Source organism: Giraffa tippelskirchi, chromosome 4 (assembly GCF_054371585.1).
Source record: "Giraffa tippelskirchi isolate mGirTip1 chromosome 4, T2T-mGirTip1v1.2.pri, whole genome shotgun sequence".
NCBI classification, from domain to species: Eukaryota; Metazoa; Chordata; class Mammalia; order Artiodactyla; family Giraffidae; genus Giraffa; species Giraffa tippelskirchi.
Genome location: NC_137278.1, coordinates 192863291 through 192879789, shown reverse-complemented (window position 1 = coordinate 192879789; position 16499 = coordinate 192863291). Strand labels below are relative to the sequence as shown.

Genomic DNA, 16499 nt, shown 5'->3' with positions numbered 1-16499 from the left:
GTCATGGTACATTGATAACTTCCACTTCTTACAAACTTGGAAAACATTCCTGGGTTAAAAGACACTCTTACAGTGAGCATTAACAAAATCAATACTTAAAAAGAAACTTGACATTCAGGTTGCTGACATCAAGTGAAAAAAAGAATGTTTGGATTCCATCAAAGGCTCCCCTACCTTGAAATCACATAGAATGAGAATCTGTCTAGGATGGAAAACAGCCCATTCATGAACATCTCTGGCGAAGACTGACAAGTCTTGTGCACTAGAAAGAGAGGATCTCAGGAATAGTTCTTCAGAGCCAGATTCATCCTAACTCCAGATCTACTCACCATACTTCTGTGAATGAATGCTGAGCATGATTTTACTTTCTTACCTACAAGTTCAGACTATTATACTGAACAGAAGTTAACTGAAACAAATATTTTACTTAAACTGCTTCTTGAGTTATTCATTTTTAAATGTAATATAGAACTTCTCACAGTGGATTGTAGCTTTGGACTATATTTTTGATTCTGATTTTGGCATCTACTAAAAGTAATAGAACCTTAAGCTTTCTGTCAGCAAAATGATAAACATTCTCTAATTTCAAAAAAAAATCGAATGCATTTCCTCATTTCATTTAAATATGGCAATTATTTTTTCCTATATTAAAAATATTTTGTCTAAAAAAAATACTGCGCACCCCCTCAACAAACGCACACACAGGGGTGAGGTATTCTCAGAGGCTGCAGCATGGGCACCAGTGGTCACCGCAGGCTTTGGAGGTGTGGCCGCTGTGGGGTCTGGTACCCCGAGACTCCCTCCTGGACTGCTAGAGGGGGCTTATTCACCAAGACCCCCATGATCCCCCATCCTTAGTCCCCCTTTCAGTCCCACAAAAGCACTTCATGTGATGCCAGTTTGCAGCTGGACTGGGATTCTGCAGTGTGGGTCTCAGTAGGACCAGCGTGCGCCTTTGCAGTCAAGGCCAGGAAACAACTGCACCTCCTCAGGCTCATCTGTCTGCAGAAGAGGTGGGGGACTCTGAAACTATGACAGAGCCCACTTTGCATCACCCCCACCCCCATCATGGGTGGGTCCACTCACGAGACAGGCACTGGGGCTGCTGGTGGAGAGTGCCAGAGTTTGAGAGGACCCAGGCCGGCCCACACTCTGAGGAAGGGGTGGGAGACTGAGGGCAGGTGGGGGTCCGCAGTCCGCCTTCCACGCACCACCTCCAGGTGGGCAGGAGAGTCAAGGGACCCAAGGGCAGAGGAAGGAGAGCCACCTGCTTCCCCAGACATCCATCACTCCTGTGGGATGGCCTAAGCCCAGCCCTGGAGAGCACGACATCACCACATCCAGCATTTCTGCAAGTCTTAATAAGACCTTCATCAATTGCATGTGTTCTACCCACCTCTGACTTTCATGTAGTGTTCCTACTGAAAATGGCATACAGCATAGAGAACCCAACTAATCCAGGTTAGAAGCAAATAACATGGAAAATCTCCTCTCTTCACACCCACAAGGCTCCAGGTGTGGACCTAACACTTGTAACAATGATCTGTGACAGAAAAAGAGGCTCCAATAGGGGGTTGAATATGATTTCTTGTTTCAGCTAGTCTTCCAGCCTCAGAAAGACAAATTAGTAGGTTTTGACAGGACCCTCAGTTGTTTCACAAACTATGTGCTGCCTTCTTATTAAGGAAATTTCAAAACTCCACTTTTGAGGCGGGGCTAAGATGGCGGAGGAATAGGACGGGGAGACCACTCTCTCCTCCACAAATTTAGCGAAAGAACATCTGAATGCTGAGCAAACTTCACAAAACTACTTCTGAAGGCTGGCAGAGGACGTCAGGCATCCACAAAGAGCGCATTATCTTCAAAAGAGGTAGGAGAAATTATAAAAGATAAAAAGAGAGACAAAAGAGTTAGGGACGGAGACCCGTCCCAGGGAGGGAGTCGTAAAAGAGGAGAAATTTCCAAGCACCAGGAAACCCTCTCACCGGCGGGTGTGGGGGAAGATTTCTTATCTCGGAGGGCAACGTAACTGGGAGAAAAAATAAATAAAACCCACAGATTACGTGCCTAAAGCAACTCCCAGCAAAGAACCCCAGACGTTCGCATCATCCGCCACCAGCAAGTGGGGGCTGAACGGAGAGGAGCGGGCGGCATTGCCTAGGGTAAGGACCGGGCCCGAGTGCCCTGAGGGCAATCTGAGGGAGCTAACGCGAGATAGTAACCTAAACTGTGGGACAGCCAGAGAGAGAGAACTATCCCGCGAAAAGCCCAACTCTAAGGCACTGCCGGCCCGCTCACAGAACAAAGGACTGAGCGATACCAGAGGAGAGCTAGCCGGCTGCGGACCGCCCCATCCCCCGCCGGACACAGCGGGCAGGCGGGGCCCGCCAGAGCCGGAGAGGGGCAAACTCGGCCCCAGAGAGGGCACCCCCTACCAAACTGCAAACAGGCTCCCAGTTTCTAAGAAAAGACTGCCTGAGATCCCGGAGGGTCGACAGCCGCCGGGAGGGTCGCAGCCAGAGATCAGCTCCCCAGAACCGACACAAAGCACACCGGAGCCGGGCGCGCCCGTAAACCGAGGCGGGGACCAGGGAGGTGATAAGCCGCACCGCCCCAACAGGGGAGAGCGTGCTCGCCAAACTCCTGGCCGCCTGAGCAGCTCCGACCGGGAACGGCACAAGCCGCAGGCGAAACCGAGTCTGCGCCTTTGTGGAGTACCCGGGAACCTGAACCTGAGCGGCTTAGACCTGGGAAGTGCACGCAGCTCAGGGCCCGCTCCCTGGCCGAGTAACCTGAAGCCTGAGCAGGGTAGACGGGGAAAGCACACACGCCGTGAGCGGGGGCGAACCCAGTGCGGCCGAGACACCGCGAGCTCACCACACACACGCCAGGTTTGCAGTGTTCCTCCCTCCCCACAGCACGATTGAACAAGCGAACCTAAAGAGACCACCTCCACCCCTCTGTTGCAGGGTGGAAATTAGATACTGAAGAGACCTCCAAACAGAAGCCAAATAAACAGAGGGAAGCGTCTTGGAAGTGACAGGCCAACAGATTAAAATCCTTGTAGTTAATACCGACTGCATTGAAAGGGACCTATAGATCTTGAAAAGTATAAGCAAGAACAAGGATCTATCTGAAACTGAGCAGACCCCACACTGCTCACAATAGTGCCAGAGAAAGTCTGGGATATATATATTTTTACTATTATTATTTTTTTTTAATTAAAAAAATTTTTTTTCTCTTCTTTCCTTTTTCTTCAAGTCCTCTATTACACCTTTAACTTTCATTTTCATAACCCACTATTAACTTGCAAAAAAAAAAACCCTATTTTTGAAGCAAACTGCATACGTATATCTTATACCTTTTGTGTTTTCTTTTTTTACTGTTTTTTTCCTGTTTTACTTTTTTTACTGTTTCTTTTTCTACTGTTTTACTGTTTTTTTTCTTTTTACACTGTTTCCTTTTTTTCTTTTTTTTATATTGTAAGTTTTATAAGAGTCTAACCTCTACTCTTGATTTTTAATCTTTGTTTTACATATTTGATATCAGTTTTGTACATTTAAGAACCCAATCTTTAGGACCCATTTTTACTCAGGAGTGTGATCACTGGCCTGATTACTCTCTCCCCCTATTGATGCTCTTTCTTCTCCCCCAGGGAACCTCTATCTCCCACCCTCCTCCTTCTCTTCTCAACCCAATTCTGTGAATCTCTGAGGGTGTTCTGGGTACCGGAGAACACTTCAGGAAGAGGATACTGCCCAGATCTCTCTCTCCCCTCTTGATTCCTCCCTTTCTACTCATGCTCACCTCTATTACCTTCCTCCCCCCTCTCTATGTGTCTCTGTGAACCACTCTGAGGGTTCCAGACTGTGGAAAGCACAGAGGGAAGTGCTTACTGGCTAGATTGCTCTCTCCACATTTGAATTTCCCTCTTCCCCTCCTGGTCACCTCAACCCCGCCCCTCACCTCATCTCTCCATGTAACTCAGTGAACCTTTCTGGGTATCCCTCACTGTGGAGAATCTTTTCACCATTAACCTAAAAGTTTTATTATTGATGCTGTATGGATGGAGAAGTCTTGAGGCTACTGCAAGAATAAGACTGAAAGCCAGGGGAAACATTAAATAATAAGAGACCATCCAATAGCCTCCACATATACACTGAAACCAAGCTCCACCCAAGAGCCAATAAGTTCCAGAGCAAGACATACCACGCAAATTCTTCAGCAACGCAGGAACATAGCCCTGAGCATCAATATACAGGCTGCCCAGAGGCACACCAAATCCATAGACATCTCAAAAATTAATACTGGTCACTCTATTGCACTCCAGAGAGCAGAAATCCAGCTCCACCCACCAGAACACCGACACAAGCTCCTTCAACCAGGAAGCCTTGACAAGCCACCTGTCCAACCCCAACCACAGTGAGGAACCTCCACAATAAAGAGGAACTTCATACTACCAGAATACAGAAGGGCCACGCCTAACACAGCAATCTAAACAAGATGAAAAGGCAGAGAAATACTCAGCAAGTAAAGGAAAATGAGAAATGCCCACAAAACCAAACAAAAGAGGAGGAGATAGGGAGTCTATCTGAAAAAGAATTTAGAATAATGATAATAAAAATGATCCAAAATCTTGAAAGCAAAATGGAGTTACAGATAAATAGCCTGGAGACAAGGATTGAGAAGATGCAAGAAATGTTTATCAAGGACTTAGAAGAAATAAAAAGGAGTCAATATAGAATGAATAATGAAATAAAGGAGATAAAAGACACTCTGGAGGGAACCAACAGTAGAATAACGGAGGCAGAAGATAGGATAAGTGAGGCAGAAGATAGAATGATGGAAATAAACGAAGCAGAGAGGAAAAAAGAAAAAAGAATCAAAAGAAATGAGGAAAACCTCAGGGACCTCTGGGACAATATGAAACGCCCCAACATTCGAATCATAGGAGTCCCAGAAGAAGAAGATAAAAGGAAAGGCCATGAAAAAATACTCGAGGAGATAATAGTTGAAAATTTCCCTAAAATGAGGAAAGAAATAGTCATAGAAGTCCAAGAAACCCAGAGAGTTCCAAACAGGATAAACCCAAGGCGAAACACCCCAAGACACATATTAATCAAATTAACAAAGATCAAACACAAAGAACAAATATTAAAAGCAGCAAGGGAAAAACAACAAATAACACACAAGGGGATCCCCATAAGGATAACAGCTGATCTTTCAATAGAAACCCTTCAGGCTAGAAGGGAATGGCAGGACATACTTAAAGTAATGAAAGAGAATAATCTACAACCCAGATTACTGTACCCAGCAAGGATCTCATTCAGATATGAAGGAGAATTCAAAAGCTTTACAGACAAGCAAGAGCTGAGGGAATTCAGCACCACCAAACCAGCTCTCCAACAAATGCTAAAGGATTTTCTCTAAACAGAAAACACAGAAAGGATGTTTCAACACGAACTCAAAACAACAAAGTAAATGGCAACGGGATCATACTTATCAATAATTACCTTAAATGTAAATGGGTTGAATGCCCCAACCAAAAGACAAAGGCTGGCTGAATGGATACAAAAACAAGACCCCTATATATGCTGTCTACAAGAGACCCACCTCAAAACTAGGGACACACACAGGCTGAAAGTGAAGGGATGGAAAAACATATTTCATGCAAACGGAGACCAAAAGAAAGCAGGAGTCGCAATACTCATTTCAGATAAAATAGAGTTTAAAATAAAGGCTGTGAAAAGGGACAAAGAAGGACACTACATAAAGATCAAAGGATCAATCCAAGAAGAAGACATAACAATCATAAATATATATGCACCCAACATAGGAGCACCACAATATATAAGGCAAATACTAACAAGTATGAAAGGGGAAATTAACAATAACACAATAATAGTGGGAGACTTTAATACTCCACTCACGCATATGGATAGATCAACTAAACAGAAAATTAACAAGGAAACACAAACTTTAAATGATACAATAGACAAATTAGATTTAATTGATATTTACAGGACTTTCCACCCCAAAACAATCAATTTTACCTTTTTCTCAAGTGCACATGGAACTTTCTCCAGGATAGATCACATCCTGGGCCATAAATCTAGCCTTGGTAAATTCCAAAAAATTGAAATCATCCCAGCCATCTTCTCTGACCACAATGCAGTAAGATTAGACCTCAATTACAGGAAAAAAACTATTAAAAATTCCAACATATGGAGGCTAAACAACACGCTTCTGAATAACCAACAAATCACAGAAGAAATCAAAAAAGAAATCAAATTATGCATAGAAACGAATGAAAATGAAAACACGACAACCCAAAACCTATGGGACACTGTAAAAGCAATGCTAAGGGGAAGGTTCATAGCAATACAGGCGTACCTCAAGAAACAAGAAAAAAATCAAATAAATCAACTAACTCTACACCTAAAGCAACTAGAGAAGGAAGAAATGAAGAACCCCAGGGTCAGTAGAAGGAAAGAAATCTTAAAAATTAGGGCAGAAATAAATGCAAAAGAAACAAAAGAGACCATAGCAAAAATCAACAAAACTAAAAGCTGGTTTTTCGAGAAGATAAACAAAATTGACAAGCCATTAGCCAGACTCATCAAGAAACAAAGGGAGAAGAATCAGATCAACAAAATTAGAAATGAAAATGGAGAGATCACAACAGACTCCACAGAAATACAAAGGATCATAAGAGACTACTACCAACAACTATATGCCAATAAAATGGACAACTTGGAAGAAATGGACAAATTCTTAGAAAAGTATAACTTTCCAAAACTGAACCAGGAAGAAATAGAAGATCTTAACAGACCCATCACAAGCACGGAAATCGAAACTGTAATCAGAAATCTTCCAGCAAACAAAAGCCCAGGACCAGATGGCTTCACAGCGGAATTCTATCAAAAATTTTGGCGCGGCGCGTGGGGAGCGCTCGGGCGGCGGCGCCGGCGCCGGCGGCGGTGCGCGTGCGCACTGGGGGGCGGCGGCGCACTGCGCATGCGGGAAGATGGCGGGTCTGGCGTCCTGAGGTGCGCGGGTCACGGTGTTCTTTATCCCGTCCGCGTCCCACCTCCCGGTATCGCGTCCGGTCCGCCAGCCAGTCTAGTCAGGCGGCGCCTCTGGGCCGGCCAGGGGCCCGGTTCGTGCTTGACGACGCACCCTTCTCCCCTCCCGCCCCCTTACCCCCCTGGGACCCGGCCTGTTGTGTGTGGGGGGCGGCACCCGAGCGGAGCGGGAGAAGGCGGGAGAGCTCTCGAGGGTGCGAGGCGAGGAGCGACTGGCCGGGCAGCATGAGTCAGCAGCGGCCGGCGCGGAAGCTGCCCAGCCTGCTCGTGGACCCGGCGGAGGAGACGGTGCGCCGCCGCTGCCGCGACCCCATCAACGTGGAGGGCCTGCTGCCATCAAAAATAAGGATTAATTTAGAAGATAATGTACAATATGTGTCCATGAGAACACTGAAAGTGAAGAGGCCTCGTTTTGATGTATCACTGGTTTATTTAACTCGAAAATTTATGGATCTTGTCAGATCTGCTCCTGGGGGCATTCTTGACTTAAACAAGGTTGCAACGAAACTGGGAGTACGAAAACGAAGAGTGTATGACATCACCAACGTCTTAGATGGAACTGACCTGGTTGAAAAGAAGTCTAAGAACCATATTCGATGGATAGGATCTGATCTTAGCAATTTTGGAGCAGTGCCCCAACAGAAGAAGCTGCAGGAGGAGCTGTCTGACTTATCAGCAATGGAAGATGCCCTGGATGAGTTAATTAAGGATTGTGCTCAGCAGTTGTTTGAGTTAACAGATGACAAAGAAAATGAAAGACTAGCATATGTGACGTATCAAGACATTCACAGCATCCAAGCCTTTCATGAACAGATTGTAATCGCAGTTAAAGCACCGGCAGAAACCAGACTGGATGTTCCAGCTCCCAGAGAGGATTCTATCACAGTACATATCAGGAGCACCAAAGGACCCATTGACGTTTATTTATGTGAAGTGGAGCAGGGTTCCCACTCAAGTAATAAAACATCAGGCCGTGTAGGGACGTCTTCATCCAAAAGCAAGCCTTCGGCGCACCCTCAAGCTGAGAAAGAAGAAAATCCTCCACAGCAAAGTGAAGAAGTACTTGAAGTGAGCAACTAATGGTGTTTGAAGGTCCATACATTGAGTCTCTTGGACTCCTGTGTGAACGAAGATCCTCAGAGCAATAAATCGTCCCTGCCGTTTTCTCATTGTTAGTAGCCACAAGAAGGCTAGGAGTGCCTCCAAGCACTTCGCTCCTTAGATTCCTGGATAATGATGGTTTCTGCATTTGAAAACAGCTCTTTTTATAATTATTCACTGCTTTTTTGCCAGTGAAGCAGTCATCTTGCCTACAGAAACTGAGTCACATGACTGTCACTGAAACAGCCGAGTGGGCTGGGTGGACAGCTCCTCGGGGACTCTGCCCTTTGCCGCAGATCATGTGTCGTCGTCACAAAAGAAGTCACCTTACACGGCTGCATGTCTGCACAGATGGGTGTGTGCACGCACCTGATGTGATGTTTGTACATATTTGTATAATGTGAAATTTCACTTGTGAAATACATCTAAGTGAGACTGTTAAAAAAAAAATTTAGAGAAGAGCTAACACCTATCCTACTCAAACTCTTCCAGAAAATTGCAGAAGATGGTAAACTTCCAAACTCATTCTATGAGGCCACCATCACCCTAATTCCAAAACCAGACAACGATGTCACAAAAAAGGAAAACTACAGGCCAATATCACTGATGAACATAGATGCAAAAATCCTTAATAAAATTCTAGCAAACAGAATCCAACATCATATTAAAAAGATCATACATCATGACCAAGTGGGCTTTATCCCAAGAATGCAAGGTTTTTTTAACATCCGCAAATCAATCAATGTAATACACCACATTAACAAATTGAAAAAAAAAAACCATATGGTTATCTCAATAGATGCAGAAAAAAGCCTTTGACAAAATTCAGCATCCATTTATGATAAAAACCCTCCAGAAAGCAGGAATAGAAGGAACATACCTCAACATAATAAAAGCTATATATGACAAACCCACAGCAAACATTATCCTCAATGGTGAAAAATTGAAAGCATTTCCCCTAAAGTCAGGAACAAGGCAAGGATGCCCACTTTCACCACTACTATTCAACCTAGTTTTGGAAGTTTTGGCCACAGCAATCAGAGCTGAAAAAGAAATAAAAGGAATACAGATAGGAAAAGAAGAAGTAAAACTCTCACTGTTTGCAGATGACATGATCCTCTACATAGAAAACCCTAAAGACTCTACTAGAAAATTACTAGAGTTAATCAATGAATATAGTAAAGTTGCAGGATATAAAATTAACACACAGAAATCCCTTGCATTCCTATACTCCAATAATGAGAAAACAGAAAGAGAAATTAAGGAAACAATACCATTCACCATTGCAACAAAAAGAATAAAATACTTAGGAATATATCTACCTAAAGAAACAAACGACTTATATATAGAAAACTATAAAACACTGATGAAAGAAATCAAAGAGGACACAAACAGATGGAGAAATATACCGTGTTCATGGATTGGAAGAATTAATATAGTGAAAATGAGTATACTACCCAAAGCAATCTATAGATTCAATGCAATCCCTATCAAGCTACCAATGGTATTTTTCACAGAACTAGAACAAATCATCTCACAATTTGTATGGAAATATAAGAAACCTCGAATAGCCAAAGCAATCTTGAGGAAGAAGAATGGAACTGGAGGAATCAACCTGCCTGACTTCAGGCTCTACTACAAAGCCACAGTCATCAAGACAGTATGGTACTGGCACAAAGATAGAAATATAGATCAGTGGAACAAAATAGAAAGCCCAGAGATAAACCCACGCACCTATGGACACCTTATCTTCGACAAAGGAGGAAAGAATATACAATGGAGAAAAGACAATCTCTTTAACAAGTGGTGCTGGGAAAACTGGTCAACCACTTGTAAAAGAATGAAACTAGAACACTTCCTAACACCATACACAAAAATAAACTCAAAATGGATTAAAGATCTAAACGTAAGACCAGAAACTATAAAACTCCTAGAGGAAAACATAGGCAAAACACTCTCCGACATAAATCACAGCAGGATCCTCCATGACCCACCTCCCAGAACATTGGAAATAAAAGCAAAAATAAACAAATGGGACCTAATTAAAATTAAAAGCTTTTGCACAACAAAGGAAACTATAAGCAAGGTGAAAAGACAGCCTTCAGAATGGGAGAAAACAATAGCAAACGAAGCAACAGACAAACAATTAATCTCAAAAATATACAAGCAACTTCTGCAGCTGAATTCCAGAAAAATAAACGACCCAATCAAAAAATGGGCCAAAGAACTAAACAGACATTTCTCCAAAGAAGACATACAGATGGCTAACAAACACATGAAAAGATGCTCAACATCACTCATTATTAGAGAAATGCAAATCAAAACCACAATGAGGTATCATTTCACACCAGTCAGAATGGCTGCTATCCAAAAGTCTACAAGCAATAAATGCTGGAGAGGGTGTGGAGAAAAGGGAACCCTCTTACACTGTTGGTGGGAATGCAAACTAGTACAGCCACTATGGAGAACAGTGTGGAGATTCCTTAAAAAACTGGGAATAGAACTGCCATATGATCCAGCAATCCCACTGCTGGGCATACACACTGAAGAAACCAGAATTGAAAGAGACGCGTGTACCCCAATGTTCATCGCAGCAGTGTTTACAATAGCCAGGACACGGAAGCAACCTAGATGTCCATCAGCAGACGAATGGATAAGGAAGCTGTGGTACATATACACAATGGAATATTACTCAGCCATTAAAAAAAATACATTTGAATCGGTTCTACTGAGATGGATGAAACTGGAGCCCATTATACAGAGTGAAGTAAGCCAGAAAGAAAAACACCAATACAGTATACTAATGCATATATATGGAATTTGAAAGATGGTAACGATAACCCTATATGCGAGACAGAATAAGAGACACAGATGCATGGAACAATTTTATGGACTCTGAGGGAGAAGGTGAGGGTGGGACGTTCTGGGAGAATAGCATTGAAACATGTATATTATCATATGTGAAACAGAACACCATTCCATGTTCGATGCATGAGACAAAGGCTCAGGGCCGGGGCAATGGGATGACCCAGAGGGATGGGATGGGGAGGGAGGTGGGTGAGGGGTCCAGGAAGGGGAACACATGTAAACTCATGGCTGATTCATGTCAATGTATGGCAAAAACTATTACAATATTGTAAAGTAATTAGCCCCCAACTAAAATAAATAAATTTATTAAAAAAAAAAACTCCACTTTTTAGAAATGTTTCAAATGTGTTTCACAATTAGCAGCCTTTTTACCACCAAGATAATTTTGGTTCCAAAGCCAAGAAACCCAACTAATTGGCTCACGTGGAAAAGAAAAAATGGAATATCAAATAAAAGGGACATCGAACATGAGTGGATTCAAAGCCTCAATATTTCCAAAAGGCTTTAATCAGCCATGGGTGTACATCCCCCACCTGAGCCCCCTCCCACTTCCCTCCCCATCCCATCCCTCAGGGTTGTCCCAGTGAACCGGCCCTGAGCACCCTGTCTCATGCATCGAACCTGGACTGATGATAGTTCACATATGGTAATATACATGTTTCAGTGATATTCTCTCAAATCATCCCACCCTCGTCTTCTCCCATGGAGTACAAAACTCTGTTCTTTACATCTGTGTCTCTTTTGCTGTCTTCCACACTGCAGTGAGGAAGATGGTAAACGGGACAGAAAGATGCAATAAGATGAGGCTGCAGGGCGCTTAAAACAAGGCCCTTCACCCCCTCTTTGGCTGAAGGCCTCACACATTACTTAAAGTACATCTGGAACCCAGTACAGAATTTTTAACATGACATTGTAAGATTTGCATTTTTACTAAGGTCTCTTTTACTGTGTCATGAAGGATGCATTGCAAAAAGCAACAATAAAAAAAAAAAAAACATAGCAAGACCAGAACAGACAAGTTCCTTCATGAAGATGTTATGATAATCTAAGTAGGCAGTGGAGGATGGTGGCCTTGCTAGGGGATGCCAGATAAATGGGGAAAATGAATCCCACTCAGAGCTATTTCAGAGACAGAGACTAGGGCATTAAACAATAAATAGGAAATAGAGGGTAACTAACCTCTTTCTCTCCCTCTACATAGAAATATAGAGATTCCAAGGCTCAGTGTTCTCATTTTACTCCCCGCCCCATTTCATAGTTCTGGGTGCTGTTCCCAATATGGATAAGATTGTAGTCACATGTTTACTCCTGGTCCTGCCAGCTTGAGCAACCATGTTAATATAAGTGAAGTATTTCATGAATTAAGAGGACAGAAGGACACTAAATTATGACGTTGAAATACCCCAGCACTAACCTAAATTAGCATTAGGGTTTGAGGGATTCTAGGAAGGACAAAAAGGTTCTCTTCTCTTTTGAGTTTGTGATTGGTCCTCAGCACAGGAGCAACCCTGCCACCTGTTCACGTCTTCCTTCCTTTGCCACAGCATCACAGGTTGTAGGAAATATACAGGGTATGATTAGTAGTGTTCATTTACCTGTAGAATAGTTGTGAGCATTGAAGGATTGGGAACTTACTTTGCACTTCCATCTTCTGCTTCTTTTCCTAGAAGGCAGCAATCAAGACTCTTTCAGCCCCATATCCGGTAAGTCTTAATTAATCCTCCATTATCTTTTTGTTTTGCATTAGCAACTTTTCAGTTCTCTGGTGTTCTATTATCATTATTATATTGTGAAGAGTTTATTAGTGTTAGAACCCCTAAAGATATCGGCAGTCCTTTTCTAACATTGATTTTGGGGACCATGAGTGTGGCCATACCTTGAATAACAAAGATGTCTAGCTCAGATGACACAGGAGTGTGCTGCCTGTTCCCTCCAGCCAGATATGATTGCTAAGAGAGGACAGCAAAGGAATGTAGTCCTAATTTTGACTCTTCCTGCCTATTGAGAACCAACCTCTCAACTGTTTCTTTCTTCCTCAATGTTCTTCTCTTTAAATACATGGTTTAGAAAAAATGCAAAGAAGCTAGATGTGGTTCATTTTTCTCCATTTGATTCTGCTCCACTGTGTCCCTGTACCTAATTAAAATTTGCAGAAGTTATTCAGTGACTCCCTTGTGGGCCATCATGTTGCCTTTCTCGCTCTCATATTATTGCTCCACTTGGTCTTGAGCAGGAGGAGCCAACATAATGCACTCAACTGGCCAGACTTGGAGTCACATTTGGCAGGTTGTATCAGTGATCCAAAAGATAACTAGCAACATAACTGACATGGATAACAATCCCTTTGGTTTTCTTCTGTCCTTGGAAGCATCCTCTGGAGATTCTAAAATATCCAGCACCTTCTTTTTTACCAAATTTAATGCACATACTTGTCTCAAAAGCAAAGAATTAAGATTCAATATCACTAGTATGCAGGTAAACAGGAGTACTACAGAGAGAAGAAGTAAGTAGGAGGGAAGTTGGTAGCTAAGAGGCAGATTCTGGAAGAAGGAACACTCTAACAAGGCCATGAGAGATCAAAATAAGAGGGGAGCCTTCCATCACCTAGTTTCTCTCTCCTTGTGCCATATCCTACAGGTGGAAACAACTCAAACTCAAATGAGGACTTTCCCAGACCACCTCGTGGAGGACCACCACCTAGACACTCTCCTAATGGTGAGAACCAAGGTGATAAACCTCAGGAGAGACCACCCCTACAAGGTGATGAACCTCAACAGGTACCTCAGTCACAAGAAGGTCAGCCTCAACAGGGACCACCTTCACAAGATAGTGAACCTCAACAGGGACCACCTCCACCAAGAGGTCCTCATAATCGCCGTTCTCCTCCACCCCTTCCTGGGAGGAATCAGGGACCACCTCCAAAAGGTTGTCACCCCCAACGGGGACAACCCACACAAGAAGGTCAATCCCAACAGGGACCAGCCCCACAAGATGGTGAACCTCAGCAGGGATCACCCCCACCAAGAGGTCCTCGTGATCATCGTTCTCCTCCACCTCCTCCTGGGAGGAATTAGAGACCTCCACCCCCAGGGCGTGGACCGTAAAGACTTCCCCAAGGCCCCTCAGGGCACTAATCCGGAATTCAATCACAGGTATGACTCAAGCTCATTCTCCATCAAGGTCTCTAACCTCTATAGGTCTCAAACTTTTGTGGGTCACTGAATCAACTGGAAACATGTTGAAATTTCATAGTCCTGCATCCTAGTTCTAAGATTTCTATTCAGGTATATGGAAGAGGGCAGCAAGATCCTTTATTTTTAAGGAGCTTTCCAAGATGATTCTGATTTTGAGAAACACGGACCATAAACTGCCTTTTCCCCGATGACTACCTGTCATGTAGTGGCTGATACTGAGGAAGTAGAGCCATGTTCTCCCTTGTCCTCTTCTCTCCTCCTTTTCAGGCTCAGTGATTTTTCCACCTCAAGTTTCCACCTGACCAGGCCTCTCAGGTCTAGTGTCCCTGCTAAATGATACTTTAATTTTATGTTGCTCAATTTATCTAACTTTTAAAATATTTCCTTTTGAATGGCAAAATTTCCTTTTAATGTATGCTTAAGGTAAAAAATAACTGAACAGCAAAGTATGAGGCTAACTCTTAAAGGCAGCCACATCCTACGTCTCTACTTCCTTCCCCCCAAATCACCACAATTAACTCTTTTTAACATGCGCTTAGAAACGTTCATGCTTATATAAACATATAAGGGCTTCCCTTATATATGACTCAGTGGTGAAGAATCTGCATGAAATGCAGGGAACATGGGTTTGATCTCTGGGTCAGGAAGATCACCTGGAGAAAGACATGGCAACCCACTCCATTATTCTCGCCTGAGAAATACAATGGACAGAGAAGACTGGTGTGCTACAGTCCACGGGATTGCGAAGAATCAAATATGACTTAGTCCCTAAACAACAAGCATATATAATGTTTTTTCATCCACAAATGATATCATACTTTACACATATCTATAGGTTGCTCATTTCTAACAAAATATTTCTTAGAAAACATTTGTATCAGTTCATAGAGCTATATGGATCTGTTTGATCCTTTTTTTTTTAATTGTATACTATTCTACTGCTTGGCTGTGCCATGATTTCTTCAACCAACTCTGTATCAATGAACATTTAGGCTGGTTTCAGTTTTTTACTAGTAAAAAATTGGCTGCAGCAACCATCTTTGTAAATATACATTTGAACATTTAAATAACAGCCAAGAGATAAACAACCTAAGGAGAATCTTTTTTTATCTTGCAAGCAACATTTTAAAGCCCATTATTTGTTAGGTGCATAAAAACAGTAAACCAGATGAAATTTAAAAGGAAACAGAAGGAAGAAGGAGAGAGGGGAAATGTGGGCTCTTAGCTACTTTCCTTCACTGTTATCTTCAGGGGTTGGAAACTACCTGCATACCTTCCATGAACCTCCTTTTTTGCTTTTTAGAGCATGAGTATAAAGATGCCAGTCCTTCAGAAAGCATGACATTGGAAGAAGGCAGTCTGTCTTCAATTTACCAAGAAAATAATCACCATTCAAATCTAAGTGTCATGTCTCATTCTGGGTGTTTGTGAGTCTGAAATTTGAGGATCATGAACCTAGCACAGAAACATCCTAGACCCTTTCTCATTGATCCTTCCATCAGGCTTTCTCCTGGACCACCTTCCTAGAAAGCATTTTTTCATTCTTTACTTGGAGACAGGACTAAATCTTTTTTTGTTTTCCTACTTGGTACTGCCTCCCCTATTCCCTCTAACATCTTTATTCATCAGCCAGGTGCCTGTTCCTCTTCTCTGATTTTTACAGCACTAAACACAATGTTTTTATTACTTTCATACCTTTTACTGATTCTAGTAATTTTAGGAAAATAAAGAAAATATTGCAAATGTGAAGATGTGGCTCATACTGAGGAAATCCTTAAAATTTTGAAAATAATTTCTCCTGGTTTCTAGCAAAATAAATGTGGTTCTAGGTCCTTACTCCCTCAAGCCCACGATACCCCACTCCTCACTTTTTTTACTGCTCTGTTTTCTTCCTCCCTAAATCTCCCACCTTTCTTTAACAAAATGTGAGTCAGTAAAGGAGGTGACATGCTGAGTAGTAGAAAGCACAGAATTTGGAGTCCTTCAGACATGAGTTTAATCTTACCTCTTTTTATTAAAGCTCTGGACTTTTAGCAAGCAGCTTCAACTCTCAGGGCCCTAGTTTCCTCATCTATATACTGAAGATAATAATAATACCTACCCTAGAGGGCAAAGAGTAATGATTAGCACAGATAAAAACCCAACAGAGATTGCCTTTGCCACTCCCTAATAGTTACTATAGGGAAGAACAGTACACATGAAATTGTAAGAAATTAAGTGTTCCCCAAATTAAATTGTTCAGAATGCTTTG

At 42.6% G+C, this 16499-nt stretch overlaps 1 protein-coding gene and 1 pseudogene across 3 annotated transcripts in view; both read left to right on the top strand.

Moving 5' to 3' along the window:
- Window positions 1–1707: 1707 nt before the first annotated feature.
- The window catches only part of LOC145544985 (uncharacterized), a 52291-nt gene continuing 37499 nt past the window's right edge, over window positions 1708–16499 (top strand). The window contains exons 1-3 of one of the 2 annotated variants that reach the window (XM_081588482.1): window positions 1708–1870; window positions 12722–12757; window positions 13692–14206. In XM_081588482.1, coding sequence (XP_081444608.1) covers window positions 1786–1870; window positions 12722–12757; window positions 13692–14128 — 558 coding nt within the window. In that variant the 5' untranslated portion in view covers window positions 1708–1785 and the 3' untranslated portion in view covers window positions 14129–14206. Of the gene's footprint in view, window positions 1871–12721; window positions 12758–13691; window positions 14875–16499 lie in introns of both variants that reach the window. The other variant, XM_081588483.1, reaches the window with a different exon arrangement.
- LOC145544984 (transcription factor E2F6 pseudogene) lies at window positions 6997–10385 on the top strand (annotated as a pseudogene). Its single transcript, XR_014081778.1, has one exon. The product of XR_014081778.1 is annotated as a transcription factor E2F6 pseudogene (transcript).